This window comes from Mytilus californianus, unplaced genomic scaffold (genome assembly GCF_021869535.1).
Source record: "Mytilus californianus isolate M0D057914Y unplaced genomic scaffold, xbMytCali1.0.p SCAF_3, whole genome shotgun sequence".
Taxonomy (NCBI): Eukaryota; Metazoa; Mollusca; class Bivalvia; order Mytilida; family Mytilidae; genus Mytilus; species Mytilus californianus.
In genome coordinates this window covers 126,126,915-126,154,219 of record NW_026262679.1, presented here as the reverse complement: position 1 = coordinate 126,154,219, position 27,305 = coordinate 126,126,915, and the positions used below count along the sequence as shown (strand labels likewise).

At 31.1% G+C, this 27,305-nt stretch overlaps 1 protein-coding gene across 1 annotated transcript in view; it reads right to left on the bottom strand.

Moving 5' to 3' along the window:
* LOC127736120 (adhesion G protein-coupled receptor A3-like) overlaps positions 1-18,547 on the bottom strand; it is a 94,691-nt gene extending 76,144 nt beyond the window's left edge. Inside the window, exons 1-2 of the mRNA XM_052246663.1 lie at positions 17,787-18,547; positions 15,416-15,487 (exon numbers count right to left, since the gene is read on the bottom strand). Of these exons, the coding sequence (XP_052102623.1) occupies positions 15,416-15,487; positions 17,787-18,028 (314 nt within the window). The 5' untranslated portion in view covers positions 18,029-18,547. The remainder of the gene's footprint in view (positions 1-15,415; positions 15,488-17,786) is intronic.
* Between the last annotated feature and the right edge of the window lie 8,758 nt (positions 18,548-27,305).

The window sequence follows — 27,305 nt, the reverse complement described above, 5'->3', positions numbered from 1 at the left end:
CTGAAAATGCAAGTTCTGTTTTAATAATTTTATGACAATATTTTGGTCTCAAAGCAAAATCACGTTATAGATTCAGTGTAAGACTTAAGTTTCTAGGGACAACATCAAAAGACAAATATGCTTGATAAAGCAAAAATGTAATTCACATAGTTAAGTCTGTGGCTGCTGTGTTTTTTTAAACTCATGATCAAGTTAATAATAAAATTACTAAATTACAAAATGAATGCAACACTAACAGAAAACAGAAGGGCAATCAATGAACAAAAGACAAATAAATAAGAAACATTGATCCCAAAAAATCAGGGGCTACGTCTGAGGGAGAACAGAACTTGCTTCTTGCAAACACTCACGGTGAACACAATTTGATATGGAGACAAGCGTTTGGTTTTGAAATTTCCTACATGAGGCATTTGTCTCAATGTAGTTACGGCCCTGATTTAATAAAAGTGAGGTAAGTGTTCCTGAGACAATTAACCTCAAGTTAAATGAAACCAATTTTCTGACATTTCAAGTATATTTAAATAATATTTATACTTTAATAATTAAAAGATATGGGAAGTGTTTCCCGATTTTTTTTTGGAAAAAAGATGAATTTATGAAGAATCTGGTGCCATCTCATACTTTCGATTAGACCTGCTGAGTTATTTATTTTCAATACATTGCAAGTCAGGTAATTTATTTTCAAACTACCACAGAACAAACCATTTATTTTTGTGATTATCAAGGCTGAGTTATTTATTTTCAAAATCCTCCTGGCCCCCCCCCAGAATATCAAATGGTCGTCCCCTAACAGTGGATTCAATTATTTTCATGGTTAACAATTTTCCTTGATTGAGGACAAACTGTATTTTTGAATATTAGATTTTGGGTTAACAAATTATGCATCTATCTTAGCCTATAAAAAACTTGTTTTTGATCATTTATAAGGTTAACCTAGCCTTTATCCATAATATCCACCCCATAAATAATAAGGAATCCACATTATTTGACCGCCTCTTTCCTGATAAGTAAACATAGGTGTACATGTAAGCAGGTAGCAGGGTTTTTTAGGCAAGAACTATTGTGTAGCAAAATACCACACAAGCCTAATATGGGGCCAGGTGCAATCCAAAGTAATTATTAAGGATCTAAAAGGATTACAAATCATGTATATCTTGCGACTTAATGCCAATTTTTTACAATCTAAAGTGGATTTTAGATTTAAATAACACCTGTCAAACTAAATATAGTCAATTTATTACTTTAAGTCTGCAATAACAAGTTTTTTTCTTCAAATGAATTGTACAATTTCATTCATATCTGCCCTATAACCAATATAAACTTGATGGTACAACTAGTGAAAGTGTAATTTGATGATCTTTATTGTACATTGTAAGATGCATACCAACAGAACAACTAAAAGAGGAAGAAAAGTAGTTTTATTAAAGTTGCTTTTCTTAATTGACTGTGCCAAAGCTGTGCAGCAAATCAAATGTGTATTTATAAACATGGAAGAGGGAATCTGCATTAATGGCAATGTGTATACATTGTTACTGTGCATTCAGAATCCAGCATCCCAAGTGTATACAGTGTAACTGTGCAAAATGATTTCTACATCCCATACATGTATGTACATGTACATGTATCCTAGCTGCACAGTGGGGATGCCAACATTCAATATGTATAATTACATAATTCAAATATTTGAATCCAAATAAAACCAGGTCAAACAGTTACAATGTTCACCGGTACATATGTATTGAACTGCTCTGGAGAGCTATTCACAGGTACAATTGTCTTTACACAACATTCATTCAATAAAAGATCAAAGCATGAGGTAAATATTTACACCTGTCCTGCATATAAAAATCTGTCTTGTTAGAGACCATAAAACAGACAAACTAATGGCTTCATATCCTGTTTCTGAGGAGCTTTGGTATATAACTGACTGAATAAAGATGTGTCAGTATCATTTGATCTGTTCATTTTAACTGTGAAGTAGTTCTTGGCATATAAAGAATTTAACTGGTGTGTACATAGGGAGTGTAGTTTTTGATTTGATACCTCAAATTGTAGAGAGTGCAAGCAGGATGATGGAGGGTTAAAAAGATTATGGATTTATAACCTCAAATTATTTTTATCTTCATTATTAGCAGGAACATGACAATCAAACATATATTTTGTTTTCAATTTTTTTGTATCAGTTCTGATATATGTGTTTATATGCTTTCATAATTACTCTACTTTGGAAACTTTCAGACAGAAAACTACAGTTGAAAGGGGGCAGTTGCATCTCCAACCCCATTTACCACAACAATTATTAGGAAATCAGGAACATTGTTCATGTAAAATATATAGCCATTTAAAATTATTTCATTAAAATTTCACCTGCACGTACAACCTTTTTTCAGTATATATCATGTATATGGTCCCTCATACTAGTACACACAATAAAAGGAAAGATCCTCTGTTACATGTGTATTCTCTAAAAATGTTTTAAGTCTTGTGTTCCCCCTACATACACTTGTCCCTCCCCCAACTATGTAAATTTTCTCACAACATTCGTTTTTTCATCCGTATATATACACCTTAAAATAAGCTATTGACAAATATTTATAAGATAGTTCACATGCTAATTAGCCCACTGCTTCAGGAAACACAGATCCTATCGCTCCCCTATAAAACACAATCAGATTGTATTTACGGGTATACCACACACATAAACTATTTTCATAATTTTATCTGCTAAAGATCTTTTAACTTTACACTGAAATGCAATCCTCTTTGCATAAACACCTAGGATTTCATTCTACTTGTGAAAACAAACAAAAAGCTGTTTGACTAGAACCCAAATATTTCAAGCTTTTTTCTAATTAGTGGCAGAATAAATGATTTAAGCAGTCAAGAAACCTACATAATTTTGATCAAAATAAGTAATTGTATGGAACACAGATGCCCCAGATCAAAATCGTGTCAGTAAAAATCAAAGCATCGTTGATGTTGTGATCCAGCCATATTCATAGCTAGTCTCATATTCTTTCTGACCACACTTTTTTTCTAAACTTTTTTATCTTTTCTTTTCCAATCTTACTGTAAAATTTCTATGTTATTGTCCAAAGGTAGGGAATTTCGCAATATTGATGCAAATATAGATATATATACTGATCTTTCAATTTTAGACTGTCAGATTTTATTTTTGACAAGAATGGAAAGGAAAATCGTCAAACAAGTAATATATTTTTTATATGCCATTTATAATGACAGGTTTAATAATTTCCAGAAAGAGGCCTTATAAATGCACTTTCTCAACAACAAAAATTTAAAAAAAACAATAACTACTTTTTATCTGAATTAGTGTTTATTCTTCATTAAAAGTCAAAGTCAAAGATTTTATTGATATAAAATCCAAAATATGGATTGTCATCAACACACAAAGAACAAACATTAATTATTACAATCAATTATATAACAATACAGAACATAAAAAAAAAAGAAGAAAGAGGTATATATATAAATATATAATGAGTATTTTTATTCTCCCCTTCTATCTATTTGACTGAGGAGGTACAGTTTTAGATACTAGTATTACAATTTATATAATATAAACATAAAATAACTTAAGTTAGTGAACGTCTGAACGTGTACATCTCATTAATACCTTTAATGCAACATTTACTGACATCATAATCATTACTTCGAAATATGAAATAGAATTTTTCAATGTCTGAAAGATTATTGAAAGATAGTAAAATATCAGAAATATTCTGAAAAAATTTATTCCTCAGATCATTGAGTTTGGTACATTTTATGGTAAAGTGTAATTCATCTTCAACTTCAAATTTACATAGGGGGCATAATCTGTTTTCTAAATCAATCTTTTTATGTCTGCCTTTTTCAATCATAAGAATACTATTACTTATCCTTATTCTTACAAAGTTTGAAATATCAGCTCTGTCTATATCTAATTTTAAAAAGTTCTCCATATCAAATTTCATCTTCAAATCCTTGTAGGTTCTTAATGTGTTTCCTCTTTTATCATTAACACTTTTTGAAATGGAATTCTCCCAAAATTTTATGAAATCATTAAGAAAAAATACATTTCCTGTATTCAAATCTGAATGTACAAATACCTAATGCTGAGATATTTCCAATTACTGTTAAATAGAAATATAATGGGATATAAATGTAAAACAAATAAATAAATTTTATTGCAGAAAATGCTCAGGTAAGAGTTATGCAATTTTGTTTAATATTTCAACCAAATTTCTGATATTTTTTTTCATTTTAAGTATTTTCTTTGAAAAAAAAACATAAGATTAATCATTCAGCTAGCTCAGAAGCTAGCAAAATTAATAGAATATTTTAATGTAGTGTAGATCAAAATAAATAATACATTTGTAGGTTTACTATTGGGGTCAAGAATGGGTGTATTCAGTTGGGTGTGTAATAAATTGTGTCTATTTAATTATGTAACAGGCCATGAGATATTAACTGTATTGAATTAAGCCTGGGGTTGTTTCTAATTAATATTTATTTGAAAATCATGACAGTTAATAATCATTCTGACTCTTACTTGCCTATGGAAAGAATTGGAGTAATACCATTTCAAAAAAGTGTGGGAATCAACTTAGATATATTAATACACATGTTGACCTACATTTCATTGAACAATAATTTACACAAGCACAAGATACTAATATAATACTTTCAAAATTCTTACCAACTGATTCAATTGATTTACAAATACTTTTTCATCATAAATTTTGATTTAGAAAGGAACTATATGCAAGTGTATATCTAAAATAAAGTCACTATTCGACCAATCTTTTCTTCATTTAAGGGCAAATAGCATGTCAAAAGTTTGCAGTTGACGATTAAAATGGTGTAGAAAGTTTCTGCAAGTCATAAAAACACATAATTAGTTTCATGATATGTCTTCAACTTAGTATTCTGCACCATCTCCAAAACCAGAGTGATCGCATAGATCCAGCATGGCTGAATCAAAAATAGGGTTAAACAGTAGATAGTAGAGCAATTCTATCTGTGCATCAAATGCAGAATATATATAGTTACTGACCCTTATATAAATGGAGACATAAAACAGTGTTTTTTTTTCATATTTCAAAGGAATGAAGAAATAGTTACTTTGTCTGCTTCATATCAATTTCATTTGGATATATAATATGTAAATCACATAACATGGATCTTCTATTTTTAATTTGATCATACTGGATTTTTCCAATAGTTACTCCTCAACAGTTCTGTATATATATTTTATAGTGTATGCAGAGCAATATACATACTGTAATATTAGTACATGTAGTATAAAGATAAGGGTATCTTTGACAGCTAATCATGTAGCTGAGTTTTATTTCAAGCTTCACACATTTGAGAAATAAATATATGTACTTGTGTATGAAAAATTGTCTGAATCATATAACATCTAAATATAATTGTCTATCAGATCTGAACCAGCACTATAAGTATGTAAGACATTCAAACTCTCAAGGACCATGAACAATGTAGATAAATTGTATCTCAGAAGTTATATTTATGTAAAGTTTTGTAGAAGAAGACAGTTATGAAGAACCAAAGGAAACTATTACTTTGCTATATAAGACAATACAAGATTGAGATGACACAGAAAATACAATAAGACAATACAAGTTTGAGATGACAAAGAAATTAAAAATACAATAAGACAATACAAGATTGAGATGACACAGAAAAATACAATATGAAAATACAAGATTGAGATGACAAAGAAAAATGCAATAAGACAATACAAAGATTGAGATGACACAGAAAATACAATAAGACAATACAAGATTGAGATGACACAGAAAAATACAATATGAAAATACAAGATTGAGATGACAAAGAAAAATGCAATAAGACAATACAAAGATTGAGATGACACAGAAAATACAATAAGACAATACAAGATTGAGATGACACAGAAAAATACAATATGAAAATACAAGATTGAGATGACAAAGAAAAATGCAATAAGACAATACAAAGATTGAGATGACACAGAAAATACAATAAGACAATACAAGATTGAGATGACACAGAAAAATACAATATGAAAATACAAGATTGAGATGACAAAGAAAAATGCAATAAGACAATACAAAGATTGAGATGACACAGAAAATACAATAAGACAATACAAGTTTGAGATGACACAGAAAAATACAATATGAAAATACAAGATTGAGATGACAAAGAAAAATGCAATAAGACAATACAAAGATTGAGATGACACAGAAAAATACAATAAGACAATACAAGATTGAGATGACACAGAAAAATACAGACTATTTTGACAATTAATCATATACCAGTACTAATGTTCACATTAAAAGGACAGACACTAATTTACCTACAATTTGTAAGTCTTAGGTATTTCAACTCCATACAGATCAGCAGGGATATAATTATCTACTCATGATCATGAAGGGTAATTATATCCTGGTCCACAACAGACAGGAAAGTCATATTACTCTGAAATCCAGGGACCACCATTTGTTTTGTTGTTTATCACATTTGCCTCAAGTGAGTCTAATTGTGCCTTGCTCCCCATCTAGAATTTGGGATTCATAAATAATAGCAAAGACTAGGTGACTCTGAGAAAAAAGCACGATAATATCAATTCCTGTGAATTTGTTACCATATGAACTAATACATTAAAAATCTGTCTTAAGGTGTCAGGAAGAAAAAAGGGTGTCTTCATATCAAAATAACATGTTATTGCCATAATTTTTTATGGAATATAATTTGCTACTGGACATTCAGTAGCTTTCTCACCAGGAAATTATGTCTTTGTCTTATGGGAATGCAGATCTTCATCTTATTAGATTTTCTTATAAAAGTTGATAATCTGTATATATTTCCTCAGATAGAATTTTCTTATACTTTGCCAAAATAAAGATTTTACTATGCTTTTTTTCAAAAATATAATAAAAAGTATGGGTCACCATGCTATTATTTAAGCTACAAGTCGTGCAAAATTGCACAAATTTGCAAATAGATTGTTCATAAAAAAACACATTTTTGGGAAAAAATCTCGTACGAGATAGAATATTGAAATAAAATATGAGAAGAAAGGTTTTATAATATGCTTTAAGAAAATAAAAAGGAAAAATAGGGTCACCAAACTTGTTTTCTGCTACAAGTAAAAATGAAAATTTCACTATCATTCCAGTATTAAACTATTACTATAAGACTTATCTCCCCTTACATGGCTAAGTTGAAAAATTGATTCTAAAAACACAAATATTTGGTATTTGTTTAAACATTTTTTGTTAATGCAATAAATCACTTATTTCTCTTTATACAAATGAACAGTCTTACACATAAACTGCAAATCTGTCTCAAAATTTGCAGATTTAGGAAAAGAACTAGACCGATTATGTACTGCTATTGTACAATCCAAGATGGCGGCATACAGTGAATCTACCTTAAAACTTTTTTTAAGTTGAGACCTGCATTGAGCTTTATACAAAGTGTACAAGAAGTTAAAGCTCTACTTCATTTTTTGCCAATCACATTATCATTTTCTATTCCAATTATGAGTTTTGAAAGTCTCATTGGCATCTTCAACCTCTTTTTTAACAAATGGGATAGATTTGTAAAGTCCATGCAGGTTTTTAGACAACCATAATTTTGACAAAATCCATGAGATCTTTCATATTTTAAATACATAATTACACAAAGTTTATCTTTAAATCTCAAATTCTGACACTCATTAAACATTGTAATATAAACTACTTTTTTGTCATTTTTTTAAGTTATCATGAAGGTATGAAAATAGTTTGATTTCATACACCGCTGACTCTATTCATGATGTCATGAACTACAAATAATAAAGAATTAATATCACTATTACAGAAACCACAGAAAAATTAAATTCTACAAATAATTTCTCTAATTTGTCCTTCCTATTTCTGTTAATTGATTCTAAACAAGAGGTGAATGGGGACATACATTTTAAATCAGAATGATATGGACATATTCAATTATAGTTACAATGCAAAAAATTAAGGTGGATCATCGGTATATATTTCCTCAGATAGAACTTTCTTATACTTTGCCAAAATGAAGATTTTACTATGCTTTTTTCAAAAATATAATAAAAAGTATGGGTGACCGTGCTATTTTTCAAGCTACAAGTCGTGCAAAATTGCCCAAATTTGCATAGATTGTTCATGAAAAAACACATTTTTGTGAATAAAAAGAAATCTATGAGATAGAATTTGGAAATAAAATATGAGAAGATAGGTTTTATAATATGCTTTAAGAAAATAAAAATAAAAAACAGGGTCACTGAACTTGTTTTCTTGCTACAAGTAAAAAATAGAAATTTCACCATCATGCCAGTATAAAAATGTTACTATAAGAGTTATCTCCCCTTAAATGGCTAAGTTGAAAAATTGATTCTAAAAACACAAATATTTTGTATTTGTTTACACATTTTGGATTATGCAATAAATCACTTATTTTTCTTTATACAAATAAACAGTCTTACACAGAAATTGCAAATCTGTCTCAAAATTTGCAGACATAGACAAAGAACTAGACCGATTGTGTACTGCTATTGTACAATCCAAGATGGCGGTATACAGTGAATCTACCTTAAGGTGCAAGATATTGTATTGTGAAAACTTCAGTCAAACATCAGCTGAGCTATGTATGTACAATTTTATCAGTGAGCAAAGCTTAATGTATTAATCCACAGGACCTATTTGGCAGTTTATAAGAAAATAGATTTGAGCAAAAATCAAACTTCTTTACAAAAAATACCAATATTACATTTACATGTATATCATGTTTATATACATTGTACATGTATGCAGATTTGCAGATAGTATTTTAAACCAACTCCTTTTAGAGGTTAATATATATATAAACAACCCCAGATAGGCTAAAAAATCCCAACTTTTGATGAAAGTAGATGAAAACAGCAAACTTGTATGTTAATAATAGATTTGGGTATATTTCAATGAGACAGCAACTAAACAACAAGAATAACTAAAAGACATCTAAGGGCAACATAGGGTCTTCAACAAATGACAGGTGTCAACACAATATGTCAAGCTCTAAACTGTCCGGAGTCTATACCTGGTCAATCTACTTGTATAAATCAGATGATAACCTTTTCAACAGATATTTTTGTTTTCACAAAAAACAACAACAATGCACACCTGGTACCAGTATAAAACGGAAATACCTCCTGAAATAAATGTACATGGATTTTTATGACAAAAATTAACTGCTTTTCTCATTGACACTAATGTAGATTACTTTGAACCAAAAACTCTTAAAACATCAAACAGATTTCCACCAAGATATGTAAATCTGCTATAGCAGTCATTTAATAAGTATCAAGTATGTAGTGAAGTCTGCTTAAATATGACTTATATTGTACAATGTGGAAAAAGCAGAAGATTGTTTCTATGGAAACACCTGAAAATTTGTTATGAATGGAAGATTCATCTGTATAATATTCCTGAAACAAGGGATCTACAGGTGTATCACAGAGATAGTAAACAAGAGTTTATAGATCCTAATTGTGCACTAATAATATAGTAAACAATATTTAATAGATCCATATCATGTACTAATTATTCATTGTTTCTGTGTGAAATCAATCACTATTGGAAATTATAACACAAAGAATTTTTGTGATTGTATGATCATTATACATAATGAATGTTTGCGTTTGATTTTACAATCATTTGCTAAAACACCTGGATAAATTCATTCTATGAACATTATATACATAAACATTTACTATGTTTACTACTATCAAGACTATGATAGTATGATATTCCTCCAACCCAACCAAAATCCTTGTCTTTTCACATTAAACGAAAAACATTTAATGTTGCATTATTGGTCCCTTTTAACACAACTGCTTTCTGTTTGAATAGTTTTTGAACCCCCTTCCTCTCCTCTTGTTTATTTAAATTCAAACTGAGATGACTTTTGAAGTCTTCCAACATAATAAAAGAACAAATTCAACAAACCAAACAACCTACCATAAAAAACAAAAAACAAAATACAAAAAAAATTAAATTCTACATATAGACATATCCTAAATTGAGGTAAATTATACGGCCTTCCAAATACCGTTTCGATTCCTAACATCACTGAAAAGACATTAATTGTCGAAATCTGGATATGGTGTACAAATTTTCGCACCTCATGTTTGCAGTATACCATCTTTTCTGCAAGTTTATTGTTTTCTGTTTAGTAATAAATTAATCATAAAATCCATTTTGTTACATCTTGTGATCAATTTATTTGGCAATCGCCAATGGCAGTCAGCAGGGTTTAAGAACATCAGTTGTTCGACCTGCTAGTCAAATGCGTTTTGTTAAAATATACTTTTTCACTTTTTTGGTCTTTTGGAAAATGTTGTTTTTGCTGTATTTAGACCCCTCTACCAAGTTTGTTTTGCATGCACACATATAAAAATTGCGGTTTTTATCCAACACAATCATAGGTTTGAACATTGTTTTCAATTTAGACTTTCTTATAGACCGCAAACATGAGGTGCAAAAATTTGTACACCATATCCGTTTTCGACAATTAATGTCTCTTCAGTGATGTTAGGAATCGAAACGGTATTTGGAAGGCCATTTAATTTACCTCAATTTAGGAAAGACTCTTGATTTTTGAAGAGTCGAAATAGGATGAACGAATCATATAAACCCGAAGGGAAATATAATACAAGCCCAAACGAAAAAATATAAATAAGTCTAAATTGAAAACAACGTTCAATTTTATACGTGTGCATGCAAAACAAATTTCTTGGTAGAGGGGTCTAAATACAGCACAAACATTTTCCAAAAGACCAAAAAAGTGAAAAAGTATATTTAAACAAAACGCATTTGACTAAAAGGTCGAACAACTGATGTTCTTAAACCCTGCTGACTGCCATTGGCGATTGCCAAATAAACGGATCACAATGTGTAACAAAATGGATCTTTATTTATAATTTAATACCAAACAGAAAATAATAAACTTGCGGAAAAGATGGTATACCGCAAACATGAGGTGCAAAAATTTGTACACCATATCCGGATTTCGACGGTATTTGGAAGGCCATATAATTTACCTCAATTTAGGATAGACTCTTGAACTTTGAAGAGTCGAAATAGGATGAACGGATCATATAAACCCGAAGGCAAATATAATACAAGCCCAAACGAAAAAATATAAATAAGTCTAAATTGAAAACAACGTTCAAACCTATGATTGCGTTGGATAAAAACCGCAATTTTTATACGTGTGCATGCAAAACAAATTTCTTGGTAGATGGGTCTAAATACATATATATATATATGTATCTGTACAGAAAAGACCTGGTTGAATTGTCAGAAGAAAAATATTACTAGAATCAAGATTCAGATTTTAAAAAGCTTCTTTTTTATTGTTTTTGATTGATTGCTTAATATCCAGTAACAAATATGACATGCATATTCACAACAAGATTTATTTTATGATTTCTTCAACTCTAACCAATTAACAAATCAACTATAGACAAATTGTGTTGAATGATTTTATATCTTATTCAAATCTAATTGTGTATGTGTACAATGTACACTACAATACATATCAAACATTGAAAAAATTGTTTTTCTATGCATTCATTTACAACAATGTACAAAATATACCATTCATTCCTAATTTAAAGGCTTCTTATCAAAAACACACGATCAACCTCAAAACAAGTAATACACAGAGAAATATGTACTGTTTATCAGAAACATTGTTTTTATCAGGAGAATCTGTCCATGTACATAATCCTTGAGTTTTAAAGGTCTAACATTATCAAGATATAGAGAGAGTCCCAATGAAGATACATGTCTCCAGTTTAACTGTAAAATCATTACTATCTGATGTGTCAGCCAAAAAACAAAGCTCTGGCTTTAGGAAAAGATCATTTTATTACTTGTAAGGACCAAAAGACAAAGCCCTGGCTTTAGGAAAAGATAATAACTTTAGTAAGGACCCGGGTAGAGAATCAGATCCAATGCTATTCTATATAGGAAATGTAAGGAGATTAAAATGAATACAATGTTAACTGATACAGACCCAAGTACAAATCAATTATTCATATTGCAATTTTATAAAGATTAACTTTGTCTTTTGTTTTTACACTAATAAAAAGACAATAGTGGGAGGGCTCTGATAACTAAAAGTCCCTCAGTCTGAACTAAAATCTTTTCCAACTATATATGTATACTAGCTATAGTCTGAAGACCAATGTTTTGCAAATACTCAATAGTCTAAATTAAAATTAACTAGTCGGGGGCATCTGAACAGAGGCTTATGGTGCAGACATGGTCATGTAATGGTAATGAAACAAATTGCATTGGAGTGGAATTTTAAAAGAACTGCAAAAGATGGAGAGCAACACTAGTAATCAAGTTACAGTAACACTTTTGACCAGAGAGGGTTGGTGAGGACTCTACAGAATTGGAAAATCACAATTATGAATATATACATACATGTACATGAATTATGCAGCTGCATCTCAGATAATCATTAGAAATGCATTTGTAAACACGCACTGTATATTTACACACATGGTACCTTTAATGTTAGCATGGTATATCTTTATAGTCTGTTTATTTATGATGTATTATCATTAATGTTAAGATTGACAATTAGAATCTCATTTGCATTCATCATGTGCATGTTTAATTTGAAATTACAACAATTCCTTTAAAGCTAAATAAATATGTCTATATATATATAAAACATGTAACATACATTATATTAACTTTGTTGATATATAACATATGGATATTAATTTTGCATGATGAGCTGTTTTACTTTATAAATAATATGAATAAAATGGATGTATACCAATTGACAAACAGTTTTCCAAAAATAGTGGACTGAAGGTATTAACCATAAAAATTTTGCGAAGGACCGACACAATTTTGGTATTTTGCAATAGAAATTTAGTGAAGACCAGTAAATTTCTTCATTGACCACCAGGGAAAAAAAGATTTTGATAACTGTGAAGACATTTCTCACAAGTAATATGTTTACATTAATTAGTGTCCTTCTGTTGGTCCTGTTCAAGCCATATGAATTTCTTTTGAAAAAGTTCACATTATATACATCACTATACATGTATGCCAACATATAAAACTTTTTAGCAGGTTTCTTTACCAGAGCAGAAAAAAACAGAAAAAATATGATCTGGATGAATGAAAAAATCAGCACAGAAAACATTGGGCCAGAAGAAGTTGTTCCCTGGGGGTGAATGCCAACTGTTAATCATCTACAATACCAGTAACAGACAGATGTTTTAGAGCTTCATTCTGCTGTCTACTGAAGGATGAAAATATTTTCTTCTGTAGCTACATATAATAATGATCTATCTAGAACATCAATGCTTGTTTGCTTAATTATAAATTATCTCATATACACAACACAGAATAACAAACAGAGAAATGAAGGCATGTGTGAAGATTACAGTATAGAGCTGTGAAAGTAGTCGAGTACACCTCTAATTGGTTACTTTCATCTAAATGTCTTCATAATTGTTTTAAAATCAAAACTTCTTTATGTAGATTGCATTGTTTGTTACATGTAATTGAAACGTAAATGTGGGGCTCAGAAAAGGTATTTCTTCTGTCCTACTGAGACTCTTGGAGAAGTCATTTATTTTTTTATAGCACAAAGAATGTACAATGTATGCATTCATGTACAAAATGTATATATGCTTCTTCTCCCATTATATATATTGGAATAGAATGGATATACATCTAGGGCAAGGGTGGCAGAAACAAACCTGTATTAAACATGTAACTGTACCCTTACACATGTACAGTCCTTACACATGTACAGTGTACCCCGGTACATTTTGCCCTCATGGTGAATAATAGTTGGGCTCCAATAGGTTTTCCCCTTAGGTCACAAGGTCACTTTTAAACAAACTTATATACAGTTTAAACTTCTCTGATTCTAAGATTTGAATATTTTAAAAATTGACAGATTCTTTTTAACTATGTTTAAATGAGACGATGGCCATGTTGTTAACTATGTTTAAATGAGACGATGGCCATGTTGTTAACTATATGTTTAAATGAGACGATGGCCATGTTGTTAACCATGTTTAAATGAGACGATGGCCATGTTGTTAACCATGTTTAAATGAGACGATGGCCATGTTGTTAACCATGTTTAAATGAGACGATGGCCATGTTGTTAACTATGTTTAAATGAGACGATGGCCATGTTGTTAACTATGTTTAAATGAGACGATGGCCATGTTGTTAACTATGTTTAAATGAGACGATGGCCATGTTGTTAACTATGTTTAATTGAGACGATGGCCATGTTGTTAACTATGTTTAAATGAGACGATGGCCATGTTGTTAACTATGTTTAAATGAGACGATGGCCATGTTGTTAACTATGTTTAAATGAGACGATGGCCATGTTGTTCACTATGTTTAAATGAGACGATGGCCATGTTGTTCACTATGTTTAAATGAGACGATGGCCATGTTGTTAACTATGTTTAAATGAGACGATGGCCATGTTGTTAACTATGTTTAAATGAGACGATGGCCATGTTGTTAACTATGTTTAAATGAGACGATGGCCATGTTGTTAACTATGTTTAAATGAGATGATGGCCATGTTGTAGCCACAATTGTGGTTATTCAGTAAAAAATACTCTTTCTGTTGTTGAATATGAATCACTGTGAAATAGGGTGATTGGCAGTGATAATGAGTGACAGCTTGTTTTCAACAAGTACAAATGTAGTATTATATATAACATGTATACAAACTACAATTACATAAATTTACTGTGTTGAAAAATCTAGTGGACAGCAACAACTAAGAGTGCATTTGTTTCTAACACGAAATTTTTTCATTGATGACTATCGTTTAGTAAACGTTAAGCTGCTAGAAACAAATACATCATTTAAAGAACTTTATCGACCCTGAGTAGTGAGACAGAAATACATGTAGATTACATACACGCACTGTAAACAAACAGGTAAAAGTGCAGGAAATGAATGACCAGGACTTTGCGAAAAACAACATGTGCTCGTAATTATTTAAACTACAGATGCAGAAACAAATGTATCGTTTATACATCTCAACGATAAACAATCAACGACTACGCGACTCCTTTGCACATACATCGTTTATGTGAACGATGTCAACGTTTACCAAAAAAATTTAAGAAATAAATGGATGAAACGACTACGCGCGTAATCGTTAACATCGTTTAGGTTAGAAACAAATGCGCTCTAACATGACTAGCACATTCTGTATAAACCATTGTACAAATCTTTATACTAAAGTTATATGTACTACAGTAATAGCTTCTGTACAAACCATTTTACAAATCTATATACTTAACATGCTTAATAAGGTTATGTGTACTTACAGTCTTTTGAGTCCAGACAATTTGTTAAATTCTCCTCTGTGTAATATTGTAATAGTATTCCTACTTAAATCCCTGAAATTACACAATGAAAATATCACTTTTAAAAACCAGATATACACAGAATACCTTGATACAGTACTAGTACATGTACAATTTTGTACAAGGGTGGAATCATAAACTTTTATATAGTTACATGAACAAATGTATAAATATATATTTTACTACTGTATGATCTGTATCCAGTGCAATATGATATTTCTCCACTTGAGACAATTAAATGTTCAAATTCAAAACCTGAGGCCTTTTAAATATTTAAAATAACCCTGTCCAGAGTGGAGTTATATTGTAAAATTTGTATTGGATGAGATTCGGTGGTCAGTGGTCATGATGGCAGAATCTGTTTCTCTAATGAATTTTAGACAATAGCATGTGTACATGTAGACAAAGTTCATATTTCTTTTCAAAAATTTGTCCAATGATTTTACCAAAACTGTGTTCTTTTTTGTAAAAAAAAATAAATTTTGTTTTATATTTTTACAAATAACAATAAAAAAAAAGCAATTGGATGGGCGGTCAAACTAAAAGTACAATATAAAAACACAAATTTTTTTATTAATTTTGCCTTTTTTGGTACATCTATGTATTATTTAGTACTACATCACTTGTATCTTACATGATCCATAGCTTTATTTTCATTTGAAACCAAATTACAATATATATGTTGATTTATTCAAATTGAGAAAAATTGTTTTTTCAAGATACAATAGGAAAACAAAGGTTTACATATAATTACATATATAATTTAAATAAAAATGTAAATAAATGACAAGGCATTGACTGTTAACCATTCCATATTGTATGACAAAATGTAAATTTTCATGATTAATAAAATCTCAATATGTATCTCAATACCATATATATATATATATATATATATGATTCTAATTGTATATAAAAGTCATAAGAAAACAACCACCCATTGGTATTACCATATAGGTATACATGTACCTTTGTTTTCCTATTATATCTTGAAAAAGTAATTTTCCTCAATTTGAAAATATCAACTGTTTGACATGCGGAATTCAATAATCCATGGTACTAGCATGACTAGATAGAGTGGTTCCAATGTACACTTTGTACATGTATACATGTTTATAATAATTTTGTGTTTCCTATAATGCATTACGTATACTCAAGTGTAACATTGAATCACTACATGTTTCCTTTAAATCTAGAACAATCTGTGTTTGAATTAGAAATTGAAAGAAAATTTATTTTTAGCAGAACTTCAATTTTCAGATTTCTCAAGACATACATGTGTACATGTACATGTACCTGTTTGCAAGGTTATATAATATTTTCTGTCTTTTCTCGTCATTGATTCTTTCTGTGGACATGTACAAATGTATATTACATGCATATCCTATGGTTTTTTCCCAAAAAAATATTCTGATCCCCAATTTGATGAAAAGAAATATTGTGGTCAAACAGATGACAAAAAAAAAATTTCTGACTCCGACAAAAAACCATAACCTCCCCCCCCCCCCCCCCACCCCCTTTGAAGTTAAATGGTTGCTCCCTTAAAACTCAAATTTTTGTATAAAACAAAAAATATATGTCTGTGTCCAGTCACCAGTCATTGCAAAAATAGGGTTGGTAAGTGAGGATTTCAATTTTTTTCTGTGTGTATTGACTGAATCTGTAAAAAATTATATTTTCTCCAAGTTAGGCCCAGAGATTTACCCAAGCATTGGTACATTTATATTTTTCAATGTTCTCAATAGTGATTCACTCGATTTTGGTAAATCTCATTATTAATTCAGCTGAGATACAATGTAGGATTTCCTACATGTAGCTATAGTCTACTCAAATGATACAAAAAACTTTTTTTCTTGGATATGGTCGTCGATCAATCTTAGGGATGGTCAGGAAATAGACATACACTGTATATGAATTTGGGCCTAATTCTACCAAAAATATTTTTAAAAGTTGCTGGCCCAAACAGATTTTCACTGATATGGTCATCAGCATGATAAGCCAGGGGACAAACTTACATGTACAAAGTATGTTACATGATGCTTTCACAATTTTATTTTTTTAAGGATGATTAGTGAAAATAAACCCCTTTAAAAAATGTCACACTTTAACATATTTGTAAAATATTAATTGTTGCATTTTCTAGAGGACATCCAAAACGTTAAACTCTATATTTGAAACTGAAAAAAAAATACATACAGGTTTCATCAATATAATAAACTCATATAAATATACATACTCTATTTGGGATCACTATGGGTATTGTCTTTAAATGGTTCACCTTGCCTTAGATGCAAAGGAATTTTTAAAAGAAACTACAAATTTATTTACTTACAAAATTACAGTGTCTAGCGGTAGATTTCGAATTTCAGCCACAGATGAGATTGGTGAATATGCCCCTGAACAGATCACTTTTTTGCCCTGACCAACTCTAGGCGTCTCCACAATATCTTTATTCTTGTCAGCCTTGTTCTTTATAGATGTGCATGTGCATCTTGGTGGGCAAGCCCCACATGTTGTAGGGTGTAAAATAAACAAACTCCATACCAACGTGCCCAAGAAGAGAAAGATCTTCATTGGTTCTATACTGTGTGTAATTCATTTATAATATATTTACTCCATTATTTACATGATATTCACCCTCAAATAAATAAGATCAGGTGTATACACAATCTACCTCACATCATAATACACAAATAAATTAAGTCATTCCACAGTTGTTGCTGAATAAAGTCATCAGGTGCATACAAATATTTGTAACAAAAGAGAAAACAGTTTTATTAATTAGTGTTTATAAATCACTTTTGTATCCAACATGAAAAATGATATCGAAATAATAGCTGCAAAATCTGACATCACAATAATAAAAATTGATGCCTCACACCTTGGCTTTGTATTCAGAATCCCGATTAAATGTTTTGTATTTTTTATTCAGTCCATTGATTTTTTATAACAGGATTAAATTGATTAAATGAAAAATAAAACCTTCTATCCTAATCAAATGAATATTGATAAAACAAATTTCAAAAGAAATGTCGGTACACTATATAAACAAAAAATAATCCACACACAAACATTCTGTACCTCCGTAGGCCATCTTGGAAGAACCAGTGCTTGTGACGTCACATAAGATTATTTTCGTTTTGCGTGAGGTACGCAAGGGAAAATCTTAACAAACGATATCACATATTGGTCTATTGTAATTTTGCATTTGATTTAAGTTGCAGTCAAAAGTTTCTTTAAATTTTTAAATGGGTCAGATTGACAGAAATTCGGTTAGCAATCTAATTAAAAAAGCAAAGTACTGCCGTTCTGTTGGCACAATATTTTATTGGCCGCACAACTCAGTTACAATAAATGGTTAAGACCTATTGCATATATAATACACCTATCATAGGTGTATTATAATATTAACAGAAATGATAGAATGAAAAGTTGCATACTTATATATTATATTGACTGAGAGGAAAACAGTTTAACTGGGTAATAATGCTGAGCTATTGTTTACCAAAAGGGATATTTTTTCAACAGTGATAATGTTGCGCTGTATTCTAAATATAACATATTTTTTTTATATTTCTCGTATTGAGGCAAATCTATTACATTGTAATAAGAAATGTTGTTCGTCTTCAATTTCCCCATTTTTACAGAAAGAACAGTACATTTCTTGAATCTTTCTTCTCTTGGAATATTAAGGATAAACTTTACCCTTTTGTGAAATAATTTATGTGTTTTAATGCTGACATATGGAAATTTTATTTAAAAAAATCCGCTGCCTTTCCCCTTTTAATCCTATATTTGACCAATCGGTGCTCAATAGATAAAGAATTATTGCATGTACTGCTAACAATGATTTTCCTTAGTCCTATAATATGAACTCGGGGGCATTATTTTCTATTTCTGTTTTCTTTTTACTGATTTTGCTATTTTCCTTTTTTTTATTATCAATGTGCCTAATTTTCCTCAAACAAGTATACAAATAAAGATATTTGTTTAAACAAGTATAAAAATGGACTTATTAAAGTATATCTTCTAGGGTGCGCTCGACTTTAGTGACTCTATACGATGGTTTTTTGGGACTGTGAAGGTTGTTTATGACTTTTTGTAGACAATAAACGCTAGCACATCATTGACAAACAAATGAGTAATCTGTGTTTAAAATCTTATAACAAAAATCTCTGTAATAAAGTCTGGGTTTTTTTTAAATCTTGGCTTTATTTGCCACCAAATCCCCATTTTCTATTAAATGAAATGTAACATTTAACAGTATTGCTTTGAACAACGTTTCCCTTTGGTATATGTACAAAATGGCGTCAGTTTTATTCTGTATTTTTACTGTTTTGGTATTGTAGCTATTTGAAAATTTCGTAATATACAGACCTACAGAAGGGGTCAATCATTAACCTTAAGATCTCTTCCCCTTTCAATCACCAAAGAATGTACACTTATGCGTAATTTGCATATTGCTGCTCTATCATTTAAAAGTTAAATCTAAACAATAGGACCAAAAGAATAGAGAATGGAAACGGGGAATGTGTCAAAGAGACAACAACCGACCAAACAGCAGAAAACAGCCCAAGGCCACCAATGGGTCTTCAACGTAACGGGAAAATCCCGCACCCAGAGACGGGCTTCAGATACACTTGTAACTCAAATAAACAATAAATAACAAAAATAAGTAAAATTGTCAAAAAAATCTACATTTGTTTATTTTTTCTTGTTCTTTTCTTAAATGATAGACAACATGCCTCACCTCATATAAGCAAAATAATGCTTACCTCTATTATACATGTATATTCATTCAAAAGAAAAAAGGTATCCATATAAAACCACTACATGTAAAATTTGGGAATAGAATACTGAGAATATATTATGTCCCAGGTAAAATACACAGTTCATGCACATTTACATAGAAATAAGAAAAATATTAGAAACAGTGGCGGATCCTGGGGGGGGGGGGGGGGGGGGGGGGGGTTCTGGGGGTTGGAACCCCCCTTTTTTTGACGATCAATGCATTTAGGACATATAGTTGGAAACCCCCCCTTTTATCCTGGGTTAGGAACCCCCCTTTTATAAATGGATGGATCCGCCCCTGAGAAATTTCATTAAACTTTTTCATTCTAGAGTTATTGAGTTGTGCACACATTGTTACATATATTTTTATTCTCATCACCAAATCGGCCAGTAGGATATCATCCTTAATTTTACATCAATATTAAGTGGAAAACGTCCTAGCTCACCCTATATCATACAATTGGGAGTGAAAGATTTCAGATTCAGGAGCAACTTACAAAATTTTAGATGAACATTTTCAATAATATCACAGTTACCGAATCCCTATGTTTCTGATCCATCAAAAAGGTTTAGCTGACAAAAAACTGATAGGCTATAAATTCCCCCTTTTAAGTATCTCATACATCTTTTGTCCCCTTTTCAACCTTTGCCTTTTTTTGCCTTTTTTGTAAAATACCTAACCCTTGAACGATTTCTATCTCTTGATTATCTAAAACAAAGTGTAAATTGTCTGGTAATCTTCCACATGAAAAACATCTGCATATAATAATAAAAAGATATTGAGAAATACATCAAGTTCATGTTCTATTTCTTCTGTAACTGTGAAAAGGCCTTTATAGTTTTTCTTCTGTGAAGAAATTTCTAAGGGGACTTTCCGATAAGGGACTTTATAAGCGGGACTTTCCGCTTTGAATTTTCTTTGGTATTTTTGTTATTTTACTTTTTTCCAAATCAATCTAAAATACTGCAAACAAAACAGTGGACATGTTTTCCCCTTGTCTAACCCCATTATTACACGGAAAATAACCAGACTTGCTGTTGTTATAAAAATAATACTTGATTTTATACATATTTTTTATCACATTTAACATTTTCCCATTCATATTGTTTAAACGTTACGCACGCTGTTCCTACAACCCATAGGATTTAAAATAGAATCTTCGACATTTCCTCCGCAAAACAAAAAAATAAATGTTAGCAAACACTAACCACTATAAAAACAAATTCAGTATATGTTTTCAATAATGTTCTTATAGCTCTTGGTCATATGCTTAGTAATATCTAGTATATTTGAGGATTAAAACAACAAAGCTATATGTGAACGGTATAATACTAAACCCCTAACAGGAGGGATTGTGCCTGATATTCATATGATGAAGACATAATCTTTCAATCAGTTTAATTGAGGTCTGGAGCTGGCATGTCAGTAACTGCTAGTAGTCTGTTGTTATTTATGTATTATTGTCATTTTGTTTATTTTCTTTTGTTTCCTATTCTGACATCGGACTCGGACTTCTCTTAAACTGAGTTTTACTGTGCGTACTGTTGTACGTTTGTTTTTTCTACATTGGCTAGAGGTATAGGGGGAGGGTTGAGATCTCAAAAAACATGTTTAACCCCGCCGCATTTTTGCGCCTGTCCCAAGCCAGGAGCCTCTGGCCTTTGTTAGTCTTGTATCATTTTTAATTTTAGTTTCTTGTGTATAATTTGGAGTTTAATATGAAGTCCATTATCACTGAACTAGTATACATATTTGTTTAGGGGCCAGTTGAAGGACGCCTCCGGGTGCGGCAGTTTCTCGCTGCATTGAAGACCCATTGGTGGCCTTCGGCTGTTGTCTGCTCTATTGATGGGTTGTTGTCTCTTTGACACATTCCCCATTTCCATTCTCAATTTTATCATTGAAATAATACAACCCGGGATTGTATTATCCGTTTTTACGGACAACCCAGGAGTAGATTTCTAAAATTTAAAAAGTACATCAGACGCTAGAAAACTTAAACAAGAAACTATAGATGACTGGGAAATGATTTTGAAGCTGGGGTTCAAATAATTGAAGGGCTGTATTTCGACAAATTGTGTGTCAAGGAAAGTACAATTCATTTCAAATTAATCAAGGGTAAAAAAAAATATGATTTACTTGCAGAGTGTCGGATATATTTGTATTGGGGTTGAATCAAGATATGGAAAATTTACAATGACATATGATATGCACCATAAAATTTTAGCAGCCTGTGATTAAAGTTTTGTGCTTCTAAAATTATGTTTTAATTTATTTATGGAAAACTGTATATTTAATAATTCCGTCCCATTTTGCCTTCCTACATTATTTACGACAATACAGCATTTTAAGGGGAATTAAGTGTAAACATTGTTAATCGATTTCTACAACTTGAGGTAATTCATGGTAAAAATACATCACAAAAATAACCGAGACAGAATCAACCCATAACATATATAAAAAAAACGAATGAAACTATCAAATTTAATTAATCGACGTCAAAATTTCAGAAAACACTCTTTGACGTCCCATTTTTGGTGTAACGTCGTGTTGTAGGAAAATATGTAGGAAGTTGCTTTTATGCATTCATTTATAACATCATCTTCGCCACCAGTCTTATCATTTTTCATTTTTTTTTTATACATTTCAAAATTTCTTTTTCTATGTACAAATTCAAATCATAATTCAATTGGTCAACTTGGTCTTCCTTCGGGGCAGCGTTAAGATCCTTATAAAGAAATCATAAAATTTCTCTATTAGGATATCCGGTTGTTTTTTACGCTTTCCCTAGTTAAGTACTTTCCAATAGTCTCTGGAATTCTTTGTTCTCAATTCTTTTAGTTTTTTTTGAAAGATTTTGCCGGTATAAGCTTTGATTTTTGTCGAGAGTTTTCTTATATATGTTTTCTGATCCAGGCGATCTACTGACTGCAGTTCTACTTTTTAAACATTTTTCTTAAATTTTCGTCTAATTATGAAATGGAATTTATTTTCCAACTGTATATTACAAAGGGGGCACATTCTATTCAAGTTCTGTTTTATTATATCTATATGAGGAAGAAGATTATTATAGTCAGCTGGAAGTGGGCAATTACCGGCCTGTAAGCATTTTGTCTGTTATGTCGAAGTTATTCGAAAGAGCTATATACGGAGAGCTTATAGATTTTTTAAAATTATTTTTCATCCATTTTTATCTGCTTTACACATGGGATTGACTGTCATACAGCATCAGTGCTAAAAACCATAGCGGACTGGAACTAAGTAGTCGATAAAATATGTTATATAGCTTCTGTGCTGATGGACCTTTTCAAGGTTTCAACTGCCTATCGTTGGCCAACGACCTGTTATTATCAAAATTAAAAACGGATAGTTTGTCAAAAAATGCACTTAGTCTTTGATATTGATAGCAATCTATCTAAAAAAAAAACAATGTGTCAGAGTACATGTAGGTGTTAATTTTAGTTATAGGAAAAAATATAAAGGAGTCCAACAAGGATACATTCTGGGACCTGTATTGTTTTAACATTTTTCTCAATGATATTTGTAATTTTGTAAAGGAAAAAGCTCTCTATAACTATTTTGCTGATAATACATTGTCTTGATTAAAACTAAAACTCTGGAGTCTCAGGCTATTGTCATTGGGGGAAAAAAACATAATCAGAACTTAAAAAATAAAGTGGATATATATATATATATATAGGAATGACATTTAGTATGAAAATGAAGTTAGACTCCTGGGTGTGACATTTGATTACCAACCTAATTTTGATATTCATATTTCTGTTAACAAATTTAAGAAGTTTTCAAGAGGGGTCTAAATACAGCACAAACAACATTTTCCAAAAGACCAAATGAGTGAAAAAGTATGTTTTAACAAAACGCATTTGACTAGCAGGTCGAACAACTGATGTTCTTAAACCCCGATGACTGCCATTGGCGATTGCCAAATAAACGGATCACAAGATGTAACAAAATAGATCTTATTATTGATTTATTACCAAACAGAAACAAATAACCTTGCGGAAAAGATGGTATACCGCAAACATGAGGTGCAAAAATTTGTACACCATATCCGGATTTCGACAATTAATGTCTCTTCAGTGATGTTAGGAATCGAAACGGTATCTGGAAGGCCATATAATTTACCTCAATTTAGGATAGACTCTTGAATTTTGAGGAGTCAAAATAGGATGAACGGATCATATATATAAACCCGAAGGCAAATATAATACAAGCCCAAACGAAAAAATATAAACAAGTCTAAATTGAAAACAACGTTCAAACCTATGATTGCGTTGGATAAAAGCCGCAATTTTTATACGTGTGCATGCAAAACAAATTTCTAGGTAGAGGGGTCTAAATACAGCACAAACAACATTTTCCAAAAGACCAAATGAGTGAAAAAGTATATTTTAACAAAACTCATTTGACTAGCAGGTCGAACAACTGATGTTCTTAAACCCTGATGACTGCAATTGGCGATTGCCAAATAAACGGATCACAAGATGTAACAAAATAGATCTTATTATTGATTTATTACCAAACAGAAACAAATAACCTTGCGGAAAAGATGGTATACCGCAAACATGAGGTGCAAAAATTTGTACACCATATCCGGATTTCGACAATTAATGTCTCTTCAGTGATGTTAGGAATCGAAACGGTATTTGGAAGGCCATATAATTTACCTCAATTTAGGATAGACTCTTGAATTTTGAAAGAGTCAAAATAGGATGAACGGATCATATAAACCCGAAGACAAATATAATACAAGCTCAAACGAAAAAATATAAACAAGTCTAAATTGAAAACAACGTTCAAACCTATGATTGCGTTGGATAAAAACCGCAATTTTTATATGTGTGCATGCAAAACAATCATTTGGTAGAGGGGTCTAAATACAGCACAAACAACATTTTCCAAAAGACCAAAAAAAGTGAAAAAGTATATTTTAACAAAACGCATTTGACTAGCAGGTCGAACAAATGATGTTCTTAAACCCTGCTGACTGCCATTGGCGATTGCCAAATAAACGTATCACAAGATGTAATAAATGGATCTTAATTATAAATTTGATACTAAACAGAAAACAATAAACTTGCGGAAAAGATGGTATACCGCAAACAAAAGGTGCAAAGGTTTTTGTACACCATATCCGGATTTCGGCAATTAATGTCTCTTCAGTGATGTTAGGAATCGAAACGGTATTTGGAAAGCCATACAATTTACCTCAATTTAGGATAGACTCTTGAATTTTGAAAGAGTCAAAATAGGATGAACGGATCATATAAATCCAAAGGCAAATATAATACAAGCCAAAACGAAAAAATATAAACAAGTCTAAATTGAAAACAACGTTCAAACCTATGATTCCGTTGGATAAAAACCGCAATTTTTATATGTGTGCATGCAAAACAAATTTCTAGGTAGAGGGGTCTAAATACAGCACAAACAACATTTTCCAAAAGACCAAATGAGTGAAAAAGTATATTTTAACAAAACTCATTTGACTAGCAGGTCGAACAACTGATGTTCTTAAACCCTGATGACTGCAATTGGCGATTGCCAAATAAACGGATCACAAGATGTAACAAAATAGATCTTATTATTGATTTATTACCAAACAGAAACAAATAACCTTGCGGAAAAGATGGTATACCGCAAACATGAGGTGCAAAAATTTGTACACCATATCCGGATTTCGACAATTAATGTCTCTTCAGTGATGTTAGGAATCGAAACGGTATTTGGAAGGCCATATAATTTACCTCAATTTAGGATAGACTCTTGAATTTTGAAAGAGTCAAAATAGGATGAACGGATCATATAAACCCGAAGACAAATATAATACAAGCTCAAACGAAAAAATATAAACAAGTCTAAATTGAAAACAACGTTCAAACCTATGATTGCGTTGGATAAAAACCGCAATTTTTATATGTGTGCATGCAAAACAATCATTTGGTAGAGGGGTCTAAATACAGCACAAACAACATTTTCCAAAAGACCAAAAAAAGTGAAAAAGTATATTTTAACAAAACGCATTTGACTAGCAGGTCGAACAAATGATGTTCTTAAACCCTGCTGACTGCCAATGGCGATTGCCAAATAAACGTATCACAAGATGTAATAAATGGATCTTAATTATAAATTTGATACTAAACAGAAAACAATAAACTTGCGGAAAAGATGGTATACCGCAAACAAAAGGTGCAAAGGTTTTTGTACACCATATCCGGATTTCGGCAATTAATGTCTCTTCAGTGATGTTAGGAATCGAAACGGTATTTGGAAAGCCATACAATTTACCTCAATTTAGGATAGACTCTTGAATTTTGAAAGAGTCAAAATAGGATGAACGGATCATATAAATCCAAAGGCAAATATAATACAAGCCCAAACGAAAAAATATAAACAAGTCTAAATTGAAAACAACGTTCAAACCTATGATTCCGTTGGATAAAAGCCGCAATTTTTATACGTGTGCATGCAAAACAAATTTCTTGGTAGAGGGGTCTAAATACAGCACAAACAACATTTTCCAAAAGACCAAATGAGTGAAAAAGTATATTTTAACAAAACGCATTTGACTAGCAGGTCGAACAACTGATGTTCTTAAACCCTGCTGACTGCAATTGGCGATTGCCAAATAAACGTATCACAAGATGTAACAAAATAGATCTTATTATTAATTTATTTCCAAACAGAAAACAATAAACTTGCAGAAAAGATGGTATACCGCAAACATGAGGTGCAAAAATGTGTACACCAGTTCCGGATTTCGACAATTTATGTCTCTTCAGTGATGTTAGGAATCGAAACGGTATTTGGAAGGCCATATAATTTACCTCAATTTAGGATAGACTATATATTTCATATACAAGTCTAAATTGAAAACAACGTTCAAACCTATGATTGCGTTGGATAATCAAAGTGCTGGATAGCACCTGTGGAAAGTTTGCAACGGTAGATGTGTAATATTTCAAATAGGTTGTAAATGTGTAGATTGGGTGTTTAACTTTTTTCCGACTTTAAAAAAAATTACTTAATACAAGAAAT